Genomic DNA, 24,556 nt, shown 5'->3' on the forward strand with positions numbered 1-24,556 from the left:
AAATTGTCTGCACAGTCACCTCAAAGTCCCATATTACTTGGTCCAGTGACTTTGAAGTTTTAGCATCTACATGTTGACATCATCCAACTGACCCACCAGATCTTGGACGGCATCCCTACTCTGCCGATGACGTGGAATTGTGTGAGAATAAGAGATACTTGGGAAAGTGTCTCATGCCTCACACAGAGTAGATGCTTCTCAGTCTTAATCTCTCCCTTTATTCCCAGCAGTAGAGCAAATGGTAGGGAGAAGGGCAGGAAGGAGTCAGACTCATGGGAGGCTCGCTGGAAAGCTAATATTAAAGACCAAGGTGACAAGATTCTGTAGTGGTGGGTACGACAGATGGTCTCTGAGGACAGACGATGCCATAAGAAAGAGGGACTGCAAATCAAAGGGTCCCTTTCATGGACATAATCTTCTAGAGGGTAGCATGGGAAACACACTGGGGGTCAGGGTCAGTGGATTTGGGCAATGAGATACACAGAATAACTCCACCCCCACCAACACACACACACACACACACACACACTCTCCATTTCATCTGGAGCCACTTGAGGCCTCCGCGGAAGGGGAGGGAAGGAGGAAGAACGCAGCACTGCATTTGGAAACACAGCAGTTGTCCAAACTGGGGCTCCCTGGGAGTCACGACATTAAACAAAACATGTCAGCCAGCAAATACTGACTTGTATGGGGGCCAATGAGATCTTTCTTCTTTGTATCCAAAATTCAAATTTCACTGAGAGCAGAGACCAGAACCCGAGGCTGATCATCAGGGCAGCGTCTCTGTCTCCACACTATGTCGTCTTCCCAGAGAAGGAATAGAGCAGTGACCCCACTGATGGGTTTGCAGTACAAGGTCCCCAGCACTCAGGAGTGGGAACGTGCATTGGTTTGAAGGGGCCAGGTGTGAGTAGAAATGTACTTGTTACACCAAATCAGAGAGGTCACCTCCCGACACTCAGCCCCTCCATCTGAAAATCAAGTTTCACGCATTATAGCACTGAGTCGATGAAGTCCCTGAAGGCTGGGCCGTGTTTTCAGCAGAGTGTTTCTAGTTTGGCTAATGTGGAGGTGTGGGAAAAGTTAGAATTTCGAGTCTGAAGATGCATCTCTGTTCACAGCTAGTTTCGGAGAAAATTCGAGTCAGTGTCGGCCCACACTAATAGAAAGATTGAAAAACCAAGCCCACGGACAGGGTTATTGGAGCTGTGACGAAAGGATACCACCCCAGGATTTTCAGATGCTGGAAGGCTACCACCAGTTGTGTTTAGAGTGGAGACAGTCCATCCGTCCTGAAAGTTAATCCGCTCACCCATCCGAGGCAAAATGAAACATATTACGGCATATGGAAAAAACAATCTCAACACATTCCGTGGCAAAGCCGTGGTGAGAACTTCTTCGGGCCAGAAAGCTGGCTTGCTCGCAGGAGAGGCGGGGACTAGCAGCAAGCAGGTTAACAACAGCATTCACACCTGGGTTTCTAGCACCGGGTCACCATCCACCTCCTTGGATCGAGTACAGAACCACCCCGCCTCCGTTTCCAAATCCAAATCTTGGGATGAGAAGAACACCCTTCACCCTTTAGGCCGTTACGGCAGTTACAGAATAATCACAGTATAATGTGTAATTTTACGCATGTGAATTACATGCACGTGCATACATGATACCCCAATATGTAATTATATGCACACGCAGGGCAACAGCCAAGTGTCGATACGCGGGAGAATTAACGTGTTTCAATCATTATTAGTGATCGCATTGCGTCCCTCTTTCCTGCTGGCAGGACAAGGAACATACCGCTGGCTTCTCAGTTTCTCCCAGTTCGTGTTAGCCTTCCCCAGTCAACGAAGAGGAATTATACAGTTGGTTTTTCTACTTCTCAGTAAAAGAGAAATTCGAAAAAAAGTTGTAGTCACGTTGCTATCATTTTTGATAGGCTTGGGGCCCAAATTTCTTTTCCAGGAGAGAGTCTGGGGCCCAGCACTCATCCTTGCAAAGTGGATGGAGTGGGGGAGGAATTTATAAAAGGACAAAGTGATGTGAGCCCTGAAGGGGATGTTAGAGATCATCTAATGACACAAAGGCTCACGCTGCCCTTCTCTACCGAGAAGCAGCTGGTATTTAATTTTGCTCAGAGAAAAGAAAACATCTTTTCTTTTTTAAGTTTATTTATTTATTTTGAGAGAGAACACCAGAAGGGGAGGGATGGAGAGAGAGAGAATCCCAAGCAGGCTCTGCACTGTCAGCCCAGAGCCCTACACGGGGCTTGAACTCACGAAGTGTGAGATCATGACCTGAGCCAAAATTAAGAGTCGGACGCCTAACTGACTGAGCCACCCAGGCGCCCCTAAACACTTTTTAAAAATTTTTACCTACCCCTTCCTTAAATACGGAATAAAGAATGGTTTAGTTTTTCTATCTCAAGAGAGAATTCGTCTATTTATACCAAATCATGTTACCTTTCCCAAAAGACGGGAGGAAAGAGGTATAGTATTTATCAAACACCTATATGATAAGCAATTTCCACATAATCTTATTCGATCCTTATAACAATGCTATGAAATCGAATATTATCTTTTAATCAACGGACAAGGAAATTGAGGCCCAGAAAAGCTGGAAGCTGGCTAGGACGTGGTAAAATGGCATTGGAACCCCGTTTTGACTCAACTATTCATGTTCACTCCAAAAATGACTTGGCGTCTCCATAAGCCCTCACCCGGTGTTATTCTCTTCACAGCACTTAGCCTCACTTGACATTACATTATATATTGACTGGTACATTATTTATCCATTCCCAACATTAGAACCTAAGTTCTGTGGGGGCAGGGTCTTTCCATAGCTCCCCCCGCCCCAAAGTGGAAAACAGTATGAGGCACACAGTGCTCAAGTAAATATCTGTCACGGGAATGAATGGATGAATGAATTAATGAAGTAGTGACTTAACGAATTAAAAAGGGATAGAACAGAGAATGTCAGATTTAAATGTAAGTAGCATGTAACTCTTGCAATAAAAAATAAATTATATACAAAAATTGTTTTTTTAGGTGATCTTATACTTCTATATAAGTGTATTCTCTTCAAGAAAATAGGGACACCTGGTGGCTCAGTCCGTTGGGTGTCTGACTTTGGCTCAGGTCATGATCTCCCAGTTCATGGGTTCAGGCCCCACATCGGGCTCTGTGCTGACGGCTCAGAGCCTGGAGCCTGCTTCGGATTCTGGGTCTCCCTCTCTCTCTGCCCCTCCTCCGCTCATGCTCTGTCTCTCTCTCTCTCAAAAAATAAATAAATGTGGAAAAAAAAAAGAAAGAAAATATACATATAACTATCTTATGAGGGCTAGCTTACAGATTCTTGGTATAGCTGGAAATGTTGGTAATTACTATGAGGATAACCTCAAAAAGGACCAAAATTGTCCAGAAAAGCATTCATTTAAAACTGTGGCCCCAAGGAAACTTCATGACTTAATACTATTTGTCCAAACCAAATTTATCTTTGGGTTCATTGACTCGATCATAATAATGGCTTCAGCTCAATCTTTCGAGGCTGAGTTTTTTCTCGAAGACATCTATAAAAGATTGACCTTACCTGTTTGTACTTATTTGAACACAAACCACCCTTCGGTACTCCCCCCAGGAACTAAAGCAGACTTCAGGGATGCCATATTTTTCAAGGGTTTTAAAATTTCATTCTCATGACAGATGTCACACAAAACCTTCCAGAAAGACAAATGGACAGCTATGGAAATCAGTGGATAATCTTTGGGTCTGCGGTTCAATGTCCAGCACTTATTCTAAAGAATTATTCAAGATGAACGTAAAAGTGAAGACATACATTTATTTATTCAGTGAAGCACTTTTCTAGTGGTGAATCACTGCAAATAAGTGTAGCTCAAAAGAGAATTCCTTACATAAATTATGACCTATCCTCACAATGAAATGTTATGCATTCATTTAGAAATGTCATGCAGGAATCTTTAGTGACATGAAAAGTTGTTCATCATGTTTTTAAATGAAAAAGCAGGTTACAGAACAGTCTGTAAGGCTGCTTCCAATTTTGTAGAAAACATGCATGTGTGTGTGTGTATGTGTAGGAAAATATACATGTATCAAGCTGTTAAAAGTGATAAACTTTTGGGGTGCCTGCGTGGCTTAGTTGGGGAAGCGTCTGACTTCAGTTCAGGTCATGATCTCATGGTTCATGGGTTCGAGCCCCGCCTTGGGCTCTGCGCTGACAGCTCAGAGCCTGGTGCCTGCTTCCGATTCTGTGTCTCCCTCTCTCTGCCCCTCCTCCGCTTGTTCTCTCTCGCTCACACACGCTCTCTCTCTCAAAAAAAAAAGAAATTAAAACTTTTTTTTAATGTTTATTTATTTTTGACAGAGGAGAGAGACAAAGCATGAGCGGGGGCGGGGGGTGGGGTGGGGTGGAGCAGAGACAAAGGGAGACACAGCATCTGAAGCAAGCTCCAGGCTCCGAGCTGTCAGCACAGAGCCCGACACGGGGCTCGAACTCACAAACCGCGAGATCATGACCTGAGCCGAAGTCGGATGCCCAAACGACTGAGCCACCCAGGTGCCCCCAAATTAAAACTTTCTTTAAGTGAGAAACTTCTGGTCAAAGAACTAGAAATAATTTTTATTTTTGAAATACTCGCTTCATGCGCGCTTCTGCTTTTTCTAGAATTCACGCACCAGAGGCTTGCGTCAGAAGAAGCCATTTTTTGTGTAAGGAAAGTATAGGAAAGAGGTCTGTAGTTAACAACCTGTAACTGAACCCGCTGGCCTCCAGGGCGACCCCCGTCTTCTCCTAAATGGTGCTACTTTACCATCGTCTCTTTCCCATCTCTCACAGAAACATTCCTGGCGACCACGTGACCAGCATGACCTAAGTGGCTCTACCAAGCTCCCTCGGCAGTCCTTCAGAACTGCCACGAGTTTTCGTACGAGTTCCTTCTTGGAAAAGGCGAAAGCGCGTATCTGTCATCTCTTTCGGTATTCAGAAAATGTGAGGCCGTGGCAAAGGTCAAGGTCCAGATCTCCCTTGGGCCTTTATGTCTCTTTCCTTTTGAGTGAACTGTCCATCGTGTGCAATGCGTACGTGTGTGCAGGTGCGTTGGGGGGGGGGGGGAAGGGCAGGCTTTGTAAATGAGTTCAAATCTTATCTGAGGTTCTTGTGGTGGCTGTTTTGAACATTTCTCTCCCTCTCGTTGCCAGTGGTTTTTACTTGGTCCATACTTTGCATTTTCCTTTCTGAGCACCTTCCTCGTGGGAGCTCCTGGGCCGGGTATATTCTCTGTGACACACTGCCTAATCACAGGAACACGGCACGGATTCCCATTTTGCCGGTGGTTCCTTCATACATGTGTCGTGCTCTTTGATTTACATAGCATCCTCACAGCTGTTATATCATCTGACCCAGTGACATTGGTATTGCTCTGTTTCACAGATGGAAACGATGAAGAGTCGGGAAAGTTAACGAACTTGCAGAAGATGCTCCCATTGAGAAGCCGTGGACGGGGACAGGAATCTGACTTAGTTTGTCTCCCCAAATCTGACTTGAAGGTCCGCACTCTTTTCTCCTTGCAGTGAGGGCTTAAGAGGTTTTCATTATGGCAAATGATAACAGGAGTAAGAAGACTGGTCTCACAGATTATTAAACGGATTCAAAGGCAGGGGCTGAGTGGCTCAGTCAGTTAAGCATCCAACTTTGGCTCAGGTCATGATCTCACGGTTCATGGGACTGAGCCCTGAAGCCGCTCTTGGCTGATAGCTCAGAGCCTGCTTTGGATTATCTCTCTCTCTGTCTCTCTCTGTCTCTCTCCGTCCCTCCCCTGCTCATGCCCTCTCTCTCAAAAATAAATAAATAAACATTTAAAAAAAAAAATGATTGAGGGGCGCCTGGGTGGCGCAGTCGGTTAAGCGTCCGACTTCAGCCAGGTCACGATCTTGCGGTCCGTGAGTTCGAGCCCCGCGTCGGGCTCTGGGCTGATGGCTCGGAGCCTGGAGCCTGTTTCCGATTCTGTGTCTCCCTCTCTCTCTGCCCCTCCCCCGTTCATGCTCTGTCTCTCTCTGTCCCAAAAATAAATGAAAACGTTGAAAAAAAAATTAAAAAAAATAAAAATAAAAAAAAATGATTGAAAGGCTGATAAATCAAGAGGACTCCTCAAACCCAAAGTAAACCAGTCACAAGAAGCAAAGTGGCTCAGCTTATCATCAAAATTCTGTCAATGGAGGGGAGGTGGGACCATCACACTGTGACCCCGCGAGTGGGAGTGAATGTTTCAGAATGCTTCTTTCTCTCAGCTGACATCTTGTTTCCTGTCAAATAAAACATTCGTTCCGATTTAATCGCTCAAACGCTGTTTCAAAATATCTCTCCTGGGTTTTCCTCCAACACTGGCAAAATGCTTGCTCTCAGGGGAAAAGGAAATGGCTGAGCAACTTGGCTTCTTATCCACATGTGCGGCTTCTAGAAAAGATCCACGTGCACGTAGCAAGTGGCCGCTTCTGGTGTCTTCATTTCAGTGAGATTTTAATTTTTTTTTTTCCCTACTATCAGCCACCCTGCTTTGGAGGATAAGTGTGACTTGTATTCTTAGCGTCTCCACCTTGAATCTCAGGAGCTTCAGGCCATACGCTTTTGGACTTTGCTTCCCCAGTAATTCTCCACATCCATACGGACATGGCTTTTATCTATCCGCCAAGAGCACAGCAAACCAGGCCAACCTGTAGGTTCGCTGACGTTCTGTTACTGGCTCCTCCTTTGTGACTGGGACCCTGAGGCAGAGATGGCTAGCTGACCCCCAAAGATTCATGCTCCTCACTCACAGGGACGAGTTGTTGCTGGGTAGTGGCTGCCAGACAAGAACCGTATTCCCCAGCCCCCCTTGCGGATCAGTGGACCTCGTAAGTAGTCCTCACCGTGTAACGTGAGAAGGGCTGTGTACCACTTTCGAGCTGAGGTATTGTGGAATTGGTTATAAAGTCTTTCACTGTCTCTTCTTCTTGGCCCCTGGCTGAACGATGCCAGGGTAACCTAAAAGTCACAAGACGACGGAGCCATGAGGTGGAAGCAGCCTGGGTCCCAGAGCCACTACTTGGAGAAGAAGGGCCACCGGATCTGCATCGGTCGGTGGCAAGAGTATAAAAATGGATTTCTCCTGGGATATTCCACTGAGATTTGGGGACTATTTGTCCCCAAGCCTGGATATGCCTCTTCATTTGGCCAGGGTCCTGGAATTCGAGGAGCTTGAAACTGACACAAGGATTAATGAGTTGGAGGTGCCATGATGCTACAATGGAAGTCCTGTCGCTAATTCATACCCAAAGCAATTTTGGGGGGCCATGGGAAAGACCACTAGCTGCTTCTCAGTAGCCAGTAGCCATTATCCCTTTCGTTCTAACTCAAGCCTGCTTTTATTGGAAGTGGTACTGTGCTGGGCTAATACAAACGATATTCGCCAACCTCCCTCGTAGTTGGAGGTGACACAGATCTGACCAAATGTGATATACGGCAAATGTCCAGTTTCCATTTTCTGGGGAAGTCCCTTGAAAGGGAGCAACGTTAGCGGACATGGCTCTTTTGCCTTCCCTCGTCTTCCTGTCTTCAATGTTTTCTTTAACGCATCGAGTCTCAGGAGCCATCTCAAGGCCATGAGAATGAGAGCCACCCACGGAGGACGATCGAAAACAAAGCCACGAGGAAGCTAGCCTCCACCGGCATCCTGGGCTATCCTACCGAGTCTGGATTGCCGACCACTGGAACTCTTGCTATGTAAGAAAAATAAATAAACTCATAATTTTTCTTAAGCCACGGTTTAGTGGGGTTGTCTGTTCCCGGCGGCGGCCAATGGCAATCCTACCTGATACAAGGGTAATCCTTCTGAGACAGCCCAAATCACCTATCTCCTGACAGGCTGGCCTTTCTGCCTCCCTGCTCTGTTCTCTTCTCCTACTCTCTTGGATTCTTCCCAGCCCAGGACTTACCCTGGGCCACAGCGCTGCTGAATTTCTAAAATAACTTCTGAGGGTAAAGAGCTCGCGGACCCTTTTGCTTGTCACTTAATGTAGCCTCAAATCCTGCTCCTCTGAGCGACACCCAGGGGTTTTCGAGCACCTCGTCTCCATAACCTCAAGCGGCTGCCTCATCTCTGGACCAGACAACTTTGCAATCTTGGCTCCATCGATGTAATTATGGGATTGAAGAGAAACCCAAGAAGTTATTAAGTTCATTCACCTGCCCCCAGGCAGGACGGTGATTAGCTTTTCCAGACATTTCACTGACTTCCACGGGCCAAAAGAGTCTTTCACAAAGCATGACTCATGGGCCACTTTGAAGGAGTCCATTTAATCTGTTCTCAGTTTCCTTGTCAGTAAACGGGTATTGGGATCGGAGCAGGGAATGACAAGACCTTCTGCTTCAATACGTGACGTTGAAAACAGAATATGGTTTGTTTCTTTCTCTTTCTTTCTTCCTTCCTTCCTTCCTTCCTCCCTCCCTCCCTCCCTCTCTCTCTCTCTCTTTCTTTCTTTCTTTCAGATTAAAGGGGCCAAATATTTTGCAGCTTTGCCCGCTGAGAGATTGAATCTATTTCCCAACCCGATAAAGCTGAGTTTTTGCCCGGTGACTTGTTTTAACCAATTAATATGGTAGAAGGAAAGTTATAGATGTTCTAAAGCCTCAGGGATCCTAGTAGCTTCCAACCTCTTCTTCTTAGAAAGTTCTCTCGACCACATAAGGAAGATCAAGCTAGACCTCCTGATAGATGAGGGACCGTGTGAGAAGGAACAGCTCCACCATGGCCCTGAACTCGTGAGTGAGACTATTCTAGACCTTCCAGCCCCAACTGCCCACTCACAGAATCATGAGAAATAACAATGTGCTGTTGCTTTTAAGTCCATAAACTTTGGGGTACTGGATGAGTTTCCTACGACCTGCCATAACAAATTACCACAGACCCAATGGTATTTATTCCGTCGCTGTTCTGGAGGCCAGGAGTCCAAAATCAAGGTGTCAACAGGACCATGCTCCCTCTGACGGCTCTGGGGAAGAATCCTTCCTTGCCTACCTTCCACCGGTTGTTGGCAGACCTTAGTGCTTCCTACCTTGTGGTGGCCTAAATCCAATCTCTGCCTCTGTCTCCATGTGGTGTCTTCTCCGTGTCTGTCTCTGGCTCTGTGTCTCTTGTTATAAGGATGCCAGGGATAAGATTTAGGGCACAGTATGACCCAGTATGACCTTGGGGCGCCTGAGTGGCTCAGTCGGTTAAGCATCCGACTTTGGCTCAGGTCATGATCTTGCATTTGTGGGTTCGAGCCCCACATCGGACTCTGTGCTAACAGCTCAGAGCCTGGAGCCTGCTTCGGATGCTGTGTCTCCTTCTCTCGCTTCCCTTCCCCTGTGTGCACTCTGTCTCTCAGAAAATAAGATAAAACATTCCAAAAAAATCCCCAGTATGACCTCATCTTAACTTACACCTGCAAAGACCCTCTTTCCAAAATAAGACGACATTCACAGGTACCGGGGCTTAGGAATCTTTGGGGAAGAGACACAATTCTATCCACAACAGCTGGTCTGTCAAATAGCAAGCTAGGACTGGTACTGATACCCTTTCCTATCATTTTTTGTGCTTCAGACACATGAAGATAAACCTAAAGATAATAAAATGGAAAGGGTGATCAGTTCTGAAAGATAATACAGGACAGTGTCCAGAGAAGAGTTTCAGAATCTCCCAGGAAGAAAAATACGTAAATAGAGTATTTTATTTATTGTTAGGGGTCTTAATGCTGGCGTAAAGCAGAATTGTTGATATATGAGACAGTACCGGGTCTTTGGAGCACCTTGATCCACATTTAAGACTTACTTTCTGGGAACAAAACACACACGCGCTTTCCCTCTAAGGTCAGAGCACACTGTGTCCAGCATTGCGGGTTAAAGTCTGTGTAAAAGCCAAAGCTTCATTAGAACCTTCTGGTTACCGTTGTCCCACTTCTCTTCTGTCTCACAGAAGCTTTATGAAGGAGTGGTCTGTACCAGCTTCCTCCATTTCCTCTGCACCGACTCCCCCCATAACCCCATGAAATCTGACTTCCTTCCCCACAGCTCCACTAAAACCGCTGGGTCAGACGTTTACGCTGACCACCAGCAAGGCATATCCAAGGGCTCTTTCTTTGTCCCCATAGTTTGGCATCCGACTTTGTTAACTGCCTTGTTAGCTGGGTTTCCTCGCTCCCTTTTCACCCCCTCTGCCATATCTGGGCCAAATTCTTCTTCGTTTCCTTTTGTAGATATCCCGTTGTACCGAGTGGCAGTGGGTCGAGCCTAGACCCGTTAGTTTTCTCTTCCCACTATACCTTCCCACCTTCATTGATGACTTCCTAATTCACACGTTCCATCCCAACCTATCATTCAAGCCCCAAGCCTATATCTCAAGCTGCCCAATAGAAATGTTGTATATTTTATCTGTATTAGAGTAGGCTTGGTTATGCTGTGGTAACGAAGAATCCAAAAAAATCTTAGTGTCTTTATAAAGACCGAGACCTCCAGAGAGCAAGCATGACCTTGCCCTCATGGTCTTTACTGCAGGACGCAGGCTGACAGATCAGTCTGGAACATTTCTGGTTGTACAGAAGAGGGAAAAAAGGCCAGGCTGGCTCTTAAATCTTCACCTTGAAGTCACCAAATCACCTCCCATAAGGTGAAAAGTAAAATCCCATCACAGGGAAGGAGGGCTGAATATAGGTCAATGTGCAGTCATTCTACTACATTCTCTTAAACACAAACTCTACAAGACAAGTACCAAATCATCTTCCCAAGCTTTCATAATTTCTCACTGGGATGGTATCTCTTTTATAAATATTATAAAGAGATTACAATTACAAAAATTTGTAAAATATACATATATCCACACACTTCACATGCCATCAACAAAAATCATCAATAATACAACTACCCAGGCATAACCCTGATAACATGTTGGCATATGTCCTTCTGGTCACCTCCTTATCATACGTATTGATCTATTATCTCCGTAGGGAGATATATACATACTGTTTTTCAGTAAGAACGATTTCATCCCATACATTCAGCTTGGTGGCTGTCAAAATCTTAGCAAGATAATTTCAATATTTTCTTTTCTTCCATTTTGAAAAATATCATGGTAATGACTTGGCCAATTTATTTTTTTTTTTATTTTTTTTTTCAACGTTATTTTTGGGACAGAGAGAGAAAGAGCATGAACGGGGGAGGGGCAGAGAGAGAGGGAGACACAGAATCGGAAACAGGCTCCAGGCTCCAAGCCATCAGCCCAGAGCCCGATGCGGGGCTCGAACTCCCGGACCGCGAGATCGTGACCTGGCTGAAGTCGGACGCCTAACCGACTGCGCCACCCAGGCACCCCATGACTTGGCCAATTTAAATATCCAGCACTGACCTCTCTCCTGAATCTCTGATTCCTAAATAAAGCTACATAGTAGGAAATTCTATTTGAATTTCTACTATGCCCATTAGACTTAATATGCCCCCAATTAAATTCTTGACTCACCCTAAAAGTCTGCTCCTCACCCGATCTTTTCAATCTCTGTGAAAATCATCAATATCCACCCATGACTTCAACCCCAGAGACATGGTGATTTCTCCTTTTCTCCCACTGCCCCCCCCCACATCTAACCCACCCACTCAGTCCCCAGGCTGTGTCTCAGACCTGACTGCCCCTCTCTGCTGTAGTCCCAGCTCTCTTGTCGTGTAGCCACCGTCCGTCCCCTGGACCCTGACTACCTCCCAGGAGCTCTCCTTGCTTCCACCCAAGTCATGCCTCTGTTCCAGAAACCTTCCCATCACACTTAGAGTAACGTTTAAATTTTCCCCATTGCTTGTAAGGATTTGGTTGCTGCCGACTTTTCTTTTCTCCGCTCTACCACTCCCCCTTCATCCACTCTACTCCAGACACACCGGCTGTTTCTTTTCTTCCAACACACCAGACTTACTTACCCCCGCTCCACCAGCCACAGCACTTGCTAATTCCTCTGCCTGGTCCCCGCTCCCAGCGATCTACAGGCTCAGGGATGCCTTCCTGCCCACTCTTTTGAAGTATCTGCACTCTCCATGTGGCCCTTTTACATTCTCCGCAGAGCACCTATTTTATCTGATATCTCCTTGTCTGTTTCCTGCTTTACATCTTTATTATCTTTCCGCTGGAGAATGACTTCTTTTAGAACAAGAACGTTATCTCTCTTGCTCGTGGCTCTATGTCGACCTTAGAACAGTGCTGGGCACATAGGAGGCTACGATCAATGTCCATCACATGAGCAAATGAATAAATATTTAGGCGCTTCTCAAGTCTAGTTGATTCCCTTGAAGTATCTGTGCACACAGTCCCCTTCCACTCCCTTCTCGAGACCCCAGCCTAATCCAAGACCTCATCACCTCCCAGGGGGGTGACTGTGGTCCCCTACTTGTCCGTCTCACGGAACTCCCCCTGCCGACCCCACACCATCCATTCTGCACACTGCTAGTTATTCTCATCATGCCAGTGACCAATAAACATCTGTCGCTCACCCCCCTGTCCCTGGGGCCTGGTTGAACCCCCTCCCCTACCTGCCCAGAGTTCTGTCAACATTCCTGCCCTCACCCTCACCCAGCCACACAAACTCCATCTCCTGTGTTCTCTTATGTCAACCTGCTCACTCCACTGAATTCTGGGGCATTTAATGGTTGTTGTATCTTCCCCTCTCCTGATGTCTTAGAGAAAGTCATAGGCAATCAAAAAAATTCTCGTGAGTTGAATGAAGTTATTGGATAGGGAACAATTACAACAGGTAAATTGGCCACCCCTTCTAGAGGGATATTATGAGGGGCACGGGGGGGGGGGCTCAGTCGGTTAAGTATGTGACTCTTGATCTTGGCTCAGGTCACGATCTCACGGTTTGTGAGTTCAAGCCCTGCATCGGGCTGTGCATTGACAGCATGGAGCCTACTTGGGATTCTCTGTCTCCTCCTCTCTCTGTCCCTCCCCCTGCTCGCTCTAGCTGTCTCTCGAAATAAATAAAACTTCTTTTAAAAAATTTTTTTTTCAACGTTTTATTTATTTTTGGGACAGAGAGAGACAGAGCATGAACAGGGGAGGGGCAGAGAGAGAGGGAGACACAGAATCGGAAACAGGCTCCAGGCTCTGAGCCATCAGCCCAGAGCCCGACGCGGGGCTCGAACTCACGGACCGCGAGATCGTGACCTGGCTGAAGTCGGACGCTTAACCGACTGTGCCACCCAGGCGCCCCAAAACTTCTTAAAAAACTAAAGGGATATTGCGAGCACAGACAGTGATTTGGAATGAAAGAGCACGATACCAGTAGGTGAAGCGAACCAGTCAGAATGTCAACAGGGAGGTGACAATCTTGTTCCCGCAGAGAACAGATGGCCACCACTGCCTTGAAACAACATTTATGTTAAACAGCAGGATAAGGTACATTTTTAGTGGACTTTGAGCCTGAGTTGCTCTGCTAGCATAAGGGAGCTGGACGGTCATTCTAGCGTCAATCACTGAGGGGTGACTCAACCCCGAGGCAGCTTGAGTTTGATGCCCTAATGACCGGGGCCCTCCAGGTGGTTATCCTTCTGTTGAGAGTTCAACTTCTCCTGACTGTACAGTACATGGCCCGGAAGTGAATCCAGAGAATTCGAACACTCCCACCACAGAAGGGGTCTGCTGTATGCAGAGTGATGCCCCATGTCGCAGCGAGGCAAAGCAGAGAGTTGGGGGACGGCACTGCTATCTGTGGCCATGCTCCCCACTTTTCCTCTTATGAGGTATGGTGCCCCAGGGGACTAGGCCTCCCTGTTCAGACAGGGGAGAACCCAGCCCGACCGGTCAGTCACAGCAAAGCCCAAAGAGCCACGTGCTTTTTTAGCAAACACCACCCACCCTCTTTTGCTAGCCTACACGCTTTCTCTAATCAGATGTCCAGGCAAGGAGGCCCAAATTGTATTCTGTGCTTTTAAAACCACACTATTTAAAAATAAACGTGGTCTCAACATAACTCCTTATCTCAGGTCAACTACAGAGCATGGATACATTTATCTGATGGAAACAAACAAAAAAAAAATATGTACGTATTGATGTATTTATTTATTTTTTGGGGGGAGGGGCAGAGAGAGGCAGAGAGAGGATCCCAAGCAGGTTCTTCGCTGTCAACACGGAGCCTGACACGGGGCTCGATCCCATGAACGCTGAGGTCACGACGTGAGCCAGAATCAAGAGTCAGACACAACTAACTGAGCCACTCAGGGGTCACACCAAAAAAAAAAAAAAAAAAAAAAAAAAAAAATTTTTTTTTTTTTAGTTTCCTAGCCTTTCCAGGAAACAAGTGAGGTGACTACAATGTAAGGAGTGATTGACAAAAGAAACATTACCAGAAGGTACACGTCAAGATACCTGCTATTTTGCACAATTTTACACAAGTGCCGTGTAATTGATTCTGATCGAGCTGTCTTCCTGAATCAGTAGTTCCTCTTTGCAACAGCTCTCGGAGCTACTTGAGGACGCAACTAAACTCCCGGCTTCCAATATTTGATGGTCACATCTTTCCATTAATTCGGACTGGTACTACCTAATGTAACAGGCTTGATTACATGCTAATAACTTTGGCTCATTCCAGAAACCATACAGAATATTGTTCATGGATATGTGTACACACACACACACACATACACACACACACAAAGTACAACTTGCAGGGGCGCCTGGGTGGCTCAGGCGGTTAAGCATTCAGCTCTTGATTTCGGCTCAGGTCGTGATCTCACGGTTCGTGGGATCGAGCCCCATGTTGGGCTCTGTGCTGACAGGGCTAAACCTGCTTGGGATTCTCTCTCTTTGTCTCCCCCCCTCCCTCAAAATAAATAAATAAACATCACAAAATGAATAAAAACACATCTTGGTGATAGTGCTGGACTCTGACAGAGGAAGAAAGACAACAGGATGGGAGAGAAGAGTAAGGGAGACTTCAAATTTATCTTTAATGTTCCTGTTTTTCACTCAGAAATATGTAAGACAAAAGTGACCACGTGTTAACATGTATTAATTCTGGCCAACAGGCCCTCAGGAACCTGCCACATTATCATCTCCCTGTATTTTCTATGTCTTTGAAACTTTCCAAGTAAGAGAAAAAGCAGATTCTCCCTTAAGGGAAAAAGATTTCACACCACTGGGCCAATTGTTTTCTTAACGTGTATTTATTCTTGAGAGACAGAGACAGCGTGAGCAGGGGAGGGGCAGAGAGAGAAGGAGACAGAATCGGAAGCAGGCTCCAGGCTCCGAGTTGTCAGCACAGACCCCGACGCGGAGCTCGAACTCACAAACCGCGAGATCGTGACTTGAGCTGAAGTCGGACGCTTAACTGACTGAGCCACCCAGGTGCCCCTGAGCTTTTTTTTTTTTTTAATTTTTTTTTCAATGTTTATTTATTTGTGGGACAGAGAGACAGAGCATGAACGGGGGAGGGGCAGAGAGAGAGGGAGACACAGAATCAGAAACAGGCTCCAGGCTCTGAGCCATCCGCCCAGAGCCTGACGCGGGGCTCGAACCCACAGACCGCGAGATCGTGACCTGGCTGAAGTCGGACGCTTAACCGACTGCGCCACCCAGGCGCCCCTTTTTTTTTTTTTCTTTTTTTTTTAATAAGTACACTCCATTCTCTTAGAGCAGTTCTAAAAGGATCTCCTAAAATGCTCTGGATACGGCAACTATCCTTAGAATAAGCAGCATGACGTCAAAGATGACCACTCTGAAGGCACAAGGCCCCAAAAGGCAGGGCTAGGCAGCAAAGCAGAAGGCTCCGACCTTTTCCAGTGCACAATGTTGGGTTAACGTCCTTGCTCCTGCAAATCCAGGGCATGGCTTGCTGTCTTTGCATTTCCAGGGTCTAGTGCAGTGCTCGGAACAGAGTTACCCTCAGTAGCTGGAGTGAATTAATGAATATACTCTTAAAACTTAGGAGCCTAGAATTTGCAAAACTACTACATTAACCACACACCAGAGAGTTAAGAAATAGGAGAAAGAAGGTGATTACTTTGAAGTTCTACATTCCTTAATCTAGTCTTTAGCCTGAATATCATTAAGTAACCTGTCTGCTATTTTTATCTTTGGCCTTTCACATGGGAAGAACAATAAATTATATCCTTTGAATGATAAGAGCTCTCATGAAGCCTCTTGAGGTTGTGTAAACAGGTTGTGTAAACCCAAAGCCAATCCTAGAGCAAGAGGAACTCAAAAAAGTATGAAAGAAGTCCAGTCTCTCTATAATCGGATCGAAGAGGAAAACACGGAGAATTATGTCATCTGGAATCTTGTTTCATGATGGACAGAGATTCTGATTCCTAAAAGAACTAGAGTTTAAGCAAAGGATGGGTAGATTCGATTAGATCGTCAAAGTAAAAAGCGAGTGCAAGCGTGGCAGCTAGTGTCTAAAAGATAAGAAAGAACTGAGTTGTTAGAACATTCTGCCTTTATCAGTAACCCACCTATTCAATGAACAAAGACAGAAAGTATAGAAGACAGAAGTTACCACCACCTTCAGCTGTATATTGGGCAAAGGAAAGAGGAGAAACGTATGACTGTTTTAATCCCTAAAGCATGACTTCAGAGGTCATGCAGGGATCTGGAAGAGAAGCTAAACAGGAAGAGAGAAGAGCCATTTAAGAGAAGGGGTCAAGCTTGGGAATAAAGATTTTTAAAAAATGATAGAAACCAGCAGGGGTGTGGATGCGAAGAAACGATCACTCTTAGGGCGACTGGTGGGAGCATAAATAGGTATAACTTTTCTGGGAGATAATCTGGCCATGAGCATCAAAAGCTTGAAAAATGTTTCCTTCCTTGGACCAAGCAATTCCACTCCTAGAAGTTTTTAAGGTAGTTTTGCACTAACACATAGAGATGTACATATAAGACATTCCATCAACCTCTGTATGTTTCCGTGAACAACTGGAAACGATCTTGAGGCACAATAGAATATGAATTCAATAAATCACTGTGGATGAAATCGAGGCGATTTTAAACAGTGTTGTGTAAATTATAATGTAGATCGACACTGACTGACATGGAAAGGGTTGTTCATGATATTTTAAAATTTTAAAAACCAACCCCAGAGCAGCATGTGCGATAAGATCTTACTTTTGTAAAAATGAAAGGATATGCATGCCAATGTTAATAACTGTAATTTACGGGCGGTAGGCATTTTTGCTTATTTATTTCCTATTTCTCACGTTGAACACGGATGAAAAGGACAAAGGTCAGGAGAGACTCTGCTCTGCAACCCCCAATTCTGCTTTTCTAAGCCTGCATTTGATGTGAATGAGGTGGGACACGGGATAACAGTCCTATACCCGATGCCAACTTTACCAAATAGTTTGACCTCACCAAAGCCCTGCATACAGATGCCTTCATAAATATATTTTTAGAGATATAAGTCTGGTTTTTTTAAATTTTTTTAAATGTTTATTCATTTTTTGAGAAAGGGAGAGAAGGAGAGGGAGAGAGACAGAACATGAGTGGGGAAGGAGCAGAGAGAGAGGGAGACACAGAATCCGACACAGTTTCCAGGCTCTGAGCTGTCAGCACAGAGCCCGACGTGGGGCTCGAACCCACGAACTGTGAGATGATGACCTGAGCTGAAGTCAGACGCTTGACAGACTGAGCCACCCAGGCACCCCGATATGAGCCTGTTTTTATTCTGTGTGTGTCCCCAAGTTGTCCATAAGCCAACAGTGCCACTACAGGCCAAGCTCAAGCAGCAGAGGGAAGACGCTTACTACAACCATATAAACTCTCGCATTTTCCTCCACCCTAGAGAAACTTTGCGACTGATAAATTAGACTAGACACTTGCGGGTACAGGGATAGTACGTTTTCTTGGCCGTTTATTATTGAGCAAACCATGAATAACCACTTGATCATCTGCCATTGAAAAATGCTAAGCACTCCTGTTTCTGAGCCTTCTTCAGCAAGCAGTCTGACGGTCACACCCCTGCCCTGGCAAGGTCCTCGTTAAAGAGGGTGAAAAGATGGGGCGCCTTGGGGGCTCAGTAGGTTAAGCATCCGACTCTTGGTTTCAGCTCAGGTCACGATCTCCCCGTTTGCCGAGTTCGAGCTCTGTCCCGGCAGCGCGGAGCCTGCTTGGGATTCTCTGTCCCTCTCTCTCTGCCCTGCTCCCACTCACCCTGTGCCTCTCTGAAAATAAATAAATAATTTTTCTTTTTAAGTATAGAAGGATGGGGTGTTTGTAACATCACCCCATTCCATCACTAGTGTGTCCGGCTGGGGAGGTGAGATGGGAAACCTGATCCCTTGAGCTCTCCCCTTCTCCCCAGGGAACCACACGATGTAATTATATTCTCTTTCCACAGGGAACCGCAGGATGCAACTATACATCTATTTTCCACGTAGAAGTAAATACGAGCTCCACACATCCATGGGAACTGTCAGAGCTCAAAGAACTCCAAATGAAGAAAAGTTCACCCTGGCAAAAGGTTCTTTCAATTGCACTTGATGCCTGAGGTCAAAGTGGAACTTTCCCAAGAATCTGGGGAAAAAAAAAAAAAAATGATTCTGAACGTGAAAGACCAAAATCCTGAGTTGGATTGCCTGAAGCCTCGTCGATAGGTCATTGGTCTAGAACATGTCCGAAAAATGAAGCGATTCTGGAAAGCACGGACATGCCCCCTCTGTCGTCACTGCTAAAGAACGGCACTGTTTCACTCCAGATGCACATTTATTCATATATTTCTACACGCGCGTCATCTCCATAGACAAAAGGGCAAATGCGTCTCAGGAAGATCTCCACACCTTCACCTTGTTCTGGCTCAAAAGTACTGGGATTCTTGAATGCCATCTATATTCTCAGCTCCTTGTTTTTATCTTCCACAAAATCACATTCTCATGATGGTTGTTTTGCTTAACATTTTGTTGCTTTTCTACAACAATGCGATGAAGATATATAAAGTACTTAGCATGATGCTTGCCACATAGGAAGCAGTCAGTAAATGTCACTTAGAGGATTCTAGAACAGGCTACCTGCGTTTGAATTCCAGCCCTGCCCTTCATTAGCGATTTGAAACTTTGGACAATTTTTATGACCTCTCTGTGCTCAGTCTCCATGTTACACATGGAGATAATAACTGTTTCACTTTTCAGGGGTGAATGAGTTACACATGCAAAGATTTAGACCCGTAGCTGCCATACAACAGTCATTTTCTATTATTTATTCCTTTCAAACCTGAATGTCAAGATCATTTATGTTTTTTTCTGCCTTGTGCCTTTTCGCTCTCTTATATATCCAAAGTCCTCATTTTGCTTTTACATGTGACCAAACTCTCTATCTGTTGTTTGAAAGAAACCAAGATTTTACTTAATGAAATTTCAAACTATTAGTACTAATTTTTCTAATCTAGGAAAGCACTAAATGCCAGCAAGAAAAGAAAGGTAATTGATAATACAAGGATTGTATTATGACATTTAAAGAAGCAGTGTCCAGGGGGCGCCTGGGTGGCTCAGTCGGTTAAGCGTCCGACTTCAGCTCAGGTCACGATCTCGCGGTCTGTGAGTTCCAGCCCCGCGTCAGGCTCTGGGCTGATGGCTCAGAGCCTGGAGACTGCTTCCGATTCTGTGTCTCCCTCTCTCTCTGCCCCTCCCCCGTTCATGCTCTGTCTCTCTCTGTCTCAAAAATAAATAAACGTTAAAAATTTTAAAAAATAAAATTTTTAAATTTTAAAATTTTTAAAAATTTTAAAAAATAAAAGGTACCAAAATCCCAAACATGATCGTGAATTTCTTAACTACCGTAGTCTTCCTCTGTGCACAGGAAGTCAGTGACGGTTACACTGCAATGAAGCCGAGTACAGGACACTTGCATGAAATTAAATTTTACTTTCTCCAGCTCAGAAAAATTCAGTGGCCGGGGCGCCTGGGTGACTCAGTCGGTTGAGCGTCTGACTTCGGCTCGGGTCATGATCTCGCGACTTGTGGGTTCAAGCCCCGCATCAGGCTCTGTGCTGACAGCTCAGAGCCTGGATGGAGCCTGCTTCAGATTCTGTGTCTCCCTCTCTCTCTGCCCCTCCCTCACTCACACCCTGTCTCTCTCAAAAATAAAGAAACATTAAAAAAAAAGAAAAAGAAAAAAGCAAAATTCAGTGGGGGGTCTTTCCCCCCACATCTCCCTGAGAGGTGCGCTCTAGAGAAACGTTTAACCGTAACAAGTCATACGATGACATCACACAATTATACTTTGAGCTCAGAACAAAACAAAGAGCCCTATAGGATAGGACTCCTCCAGCATGTGGATTTCCAACATATGGAAATTTAGGCTTCATCAGAGTACGGAAGAGGCAGGGCAATCGTGAGGGGTGGGCAGTGGTGGGCATTCCCAGGTTCCTGTTTCGCTTTAGCCCTGCCCCTAAACTGGGCGACGGTGCTTGCGAGAAGCCACAGAATTTGGGAAGGGTGGAGAACATTCTTCTCCTACCGTCGGTTGGCCTGCTCACTCCTTCTCGAGGTCAGTGTGGGTAGAACTGAGCTCCTTACAAATTTTAATATATCAGATTTGAATATTTCCAATTACCCCACAAACATTTTCAAGGGATAATTTGTATCTTTAGGAGTAGAAAGGGGAAAAAATAGGAACCCATGCTTCATATACTGATGGCCATATTTCAACAGCATCTTACTTTTGTAAGTTGATCTATTTTATTTTTTAATCTTTTTAAGTTTATCTTTTTTTGAGAGAGAGACAGAGGGGGGAGGGGCAGAAAGAAAGAGAGAAAGAGAGGGAGATAGAGAGAGAGAGAGAGAGAGAATCAAAAGCAAGCTCCACACTGTCAGCACAGAGCTTGATTCAGGGTTCAATCCCATGGGCCGTGAGATCATGACCTGAGGTGAAATCAAGAGCTGGACACAAAACTGACTGGGCCACCCAGGCACCTCCAAGTTCATCTATTTTAAAAAAATAGTGGGTAGGCACACAAGGGAAAACATTTTCTTTTCCAACTTCAAAATTGCAAAATGTCACCTGAGTGGTTTAAACACTAATCAGAATACAGAAAAGGTCGCCAATGCTACTACTGAAATGCCATTTTTTTTAAAAGGCAGGTAATTCCTTGCTTGCTTTTAAAGGAAATTATTAAGACTCAGGCATCAAAATGGTTCATGCCCAGTTAAGAGTATAGTCTTGGGACGCCTGGGTGGCTCAGTCGGTTAGGCGTCTAACTTTGGCTCAGGTCATGATCTCACAGTTTGTGGGTTCGAGCCCCACATAGGGCTCTGTGCTGACAGCTCGGAGCCTGGAGCCTGCTTCGGATTCCGTGTCTCCCTCTCTCTCTGCTCCTCTCCCACTCGTGCTGTCTCTGTCTCTCAGAAATAAAATACAACATTAAAAAAAAATTAAAAAAAAAAAAGAGTACAATCTTTAGAATAGTTTATAATCCCAGCTCTGTTCTTGGCCTTGAAATTGTATGGCCTTGTGCAAACTACATCTCCAGGCTTCATTTTCCTTTCACATGAGATTTCATGTGAGTCTCCTAAGATTTCTGTGAGGATTTACTGATATAATCCCTCAAGCATATCACAGTTTCTGCGACACAGTAAGCGATCAACTAAAGGTGAGTTTTAATATGTTTTAATATGATATTAATACCACATATGTCCTTATTAATGAACTCCTTTGAGCAGTAACTATAACTCTTCTGCCCAATACACAAATGCCTCAGAAGAGAAAACAACCCTCCTGAATAGGAATATCCAATCCTTATTCTTACCCAAGGATTAGGGAACCTTTTCTACTTTAACTTGAGGGAGGCACTTCTTGTTCAGAGTGCATCACACATTCTGTTCCACTGACCATGTCTGGTGATCTCAGCACGGGGACAGAAGACATACGGGCGAGGCCATCCGCCCCAAGCGGCTTTAGCCTGCCACTGTCATGGTCACACCCAGCCCAAAGTGGTCCCTGCGTGGGAAGTTCTCCAACTCCAGCTCTCTTTCCTGCCCCTTCTTCCTTAGTCTCTCAAAGGTGACAACGGAGACAATGGTGACAAAGATGGGAGCTGATGGCAATGACGATGAGGACAGCCACTGCATAACATACACCCTCAGCCAGGCCCTACGAACACTCTGCCCCCATTATTTCACTCAGTCTTCCCAATGGTCGTAAAAAGTAGGTATCATGATTATCCCCCTTGACACAGAAAGAAACCAAAGCTTAGGGAGGTTAAACGACATGCCCACTGTCACACGGTTTATAGCAGCGAGCCGATCTGCAAGCACATGTGATTCCAGCCGGGCCACACCAACCCCGCTGCTGCTTTCAAGAGCGCTTTCAGGATGAGCGCAGGTCCTGCCGCTGCCCCCCCCCCCCTTGGAATTAACTCCTCCACACCCCACAGTTTCGAACATCTTTCTGTCCCAGTCACAATTTTCCTGACCTAACATTCACAGGGAGGGAGGGACCGTCGTGGCTAAGCGGTACCTTCATTGCTAACTTCAGCCGGATTCCCAAATTCTCCAAATGAATCAATCGCTCTTTCTGGCTTGCAACAGTCATGAAACCTAATCCAAAAAAAAAAAAAAAAAAAAAAATCCCACGGGGAGATCCCTGATCTACTTCATGCCTTTCAACTAGTACCTTTTGGCCTCCAACATTAATCTACAGTACATATTCACAATTAAATTCGTGTTAAAGGTGAAGAAATACTGAGGTAAGAGAAAGGACTTGCCCTCAGCCCTCCAGCAGGTAGAAACAAAATCGCAAGGCAGCCCGGTGACCCTCTAGAAGTCCTTACCGCCAGATTATTCCCTACTTCTCATTCCTTGCTGTTCCACCTCTTGACACACTATGGACACAAAAAAATGTCCTGTGGAACCACCCTTTCACCGGCTCGGCCGAGAGAAGAATAACAAGTCCCAGCGGCAGGGAGGGCAGGGGAATAATGAGCTGACCCTTCAGGACCAGTTTCGCCTTATCTTTGAACCAGACGGTCTGGATTTCTCAGGGCAAGACGAACATGGCCCCAACTACTTGTCAGCAGTTTTCCGGGGAGGACAAACTGCAGTTAGGGCACCTCCGGCGAGAACTTTGAGCAGTTAAGTGTGCTCGCATGTAGTTTGTGCCATTTTGGCCAGGAATTGTACGGTGAGTTGGATTCCTTGTCCTTAGTTCTTTGCCCGAGCGCTGTAAATGTAAAAATATCAGCCACAGGCCATTCCTCTCTGTTTATTTAAACGGAGAATTTAAAAAATCACTTTTTCCACTTCAAGGCTCCCTCGGACCAGGGAATAAAAATAGCGATGTCCACAGGAGCCAAACTTCTTAGGGAGAAGTAAAAGCACAGGGCAAAGCGCCCTGCTCAGAACAACCAAAGCCCCAAAGCAGCTGCCCCCAGAGGCAAAACTCTCCTTTCAACCGCCTCTCCTCTTGCCCCGTCTCACCGCAGGCTCTAAGGAAGGCGCAGTTGAGGAGGGAGTGGGCGGCGAGCCCCCCGAAGGGCTAACCCCGCGCCCTTCACCGCCCCACCCCCCCGCGCCCCCGCGCCCCCGCGCGCGGCCACCTGTCAGAGGCCCCGAGGGCAGCGCGGGCGAGGCGGGGTTGGGGAGGTGGCCCGAGAGCTCGCTCGGGGAAGGGACGCTGGTGGCCCAGGATTGTCGGGAAGGAGCGGGCTGTCGCGCGCTCGGCTGCCCCACCGCGGCGGCCTCGGGGGGCGCTCGGCGTGGGGGGGGGGGCGGTCTCAGGTGCACCCCGCCGCGCCGCCCGCGGCGCTCGGCCGGCTGGGGCGGTGCGGCCGCGAGTCCACCGCGCCGCGGGGCGCGCCTTACCTGTTGATCTTGAGCGCGAACGCGCGCCGCTCTGCGCCCGGCAGCGTGGCCATGGCTGGCGCGCGCCTCGTCGGCCTCTGGGGGCGCGGGGCGCGGACGGCGGGGGCCCGACGCGCCGCGGAGCCGCTGCAGCGCACGCCGAGCGGGACGCGAGCCTCATCTGTCCGTCCGGGCTGCAGACTTCCGCATTTCCACCTTCGGCGCTGCAGTCACCGCGGGGGAGGGCCCAGCCTCGAGCGGCGGCGGCGAGCCCAGCCACCCGGCGCCCGGCCCGGCGCGCAGGGAGCGGCGGGCGAGAGGGTGTGGACTCGCCGCGGAACTGCCCTCCGGATGCTCCGACCGACGGCGCGCTCCGGCGGGCGGGGGCCCTGACCTCGGGCAGGAGGGCACGCGGGCGGGGGGCCGGGCGACCGCTGAGCGAGGCGGGAAAGTCCGTCCGCCCGGAGCCGCGAAGCTGCCAGCGCGCGAGGGCAGGAGGGGGACCGCGCTGTCCGCCCGCCCCACGGGACCCACGCGAGGCCGGGAAACCAGCCCTGGGATTCTCCGCCCCGGGCCGTGTCCGGGGTCCACGCCAAGCCTGGGGGAAGGCAGGCTGGCAGACACACAACCCAGGATACAGGTCAACTTTTGCAAAAGATGTGTCCCGCATCCTTCCTGGGGCACCTGCTGTAAATAGAATAAATGCCTCCAAGGAGTAAACATTGTAAGTTAC

The 24,556-nt window shown here is 46.9% G+C and overlaps 1 protein-coding gene across 5 annotated transcripts in view; it reads right to left on the bottom strand.

Moving 5' to 3' along the window:
- The window catches only part of DOCK8 (dedicator of cytokinesis 8), a 228,720-nt gene extending 204,547 nt beyond the window's left edge, over window positions 1-24,173 (bottom strand). For 2 of the 5 annotated variants that reach the window (XM_086684951.1, XM_086684950.1), the window contains exon 1: window positions 23,845-24,171. In XM_086684951.1, the coding sequence (XP_086541077.1) occupies window positions 23,845-23,897 (53 nt within the window). In that variant the 5' untranslated portion in view covers window positions 23,898-24,171. Of the gene's footprint in view, window positions 1-22,814; window positions 23,434-23,844 lie in introns of those variants that run through there. The other 3 variants (XM_086684956.1, XM_086684955.1, XM_086684952.1) reach the window with 2 other exon arrangements.
- Between the last annotated feature and the right edge of the window lie 383 nt (window positions 24,174-24,556).

The sequence above is a fragment of the Puma concolor genome, chromosome D4, assembly GCF_028749965.1.
Source record: "Puma concolor isolate L17-30 chromosome D4, mPumCon1.1.hap2, whole genome shotgun sequence".
Taxonomy (NCBI): domain Eukaryota; kingdom Metazoa; phylum Chordata; class Mammalia; order Carnivora; family Felidae; genus Puma; species Puma concolor.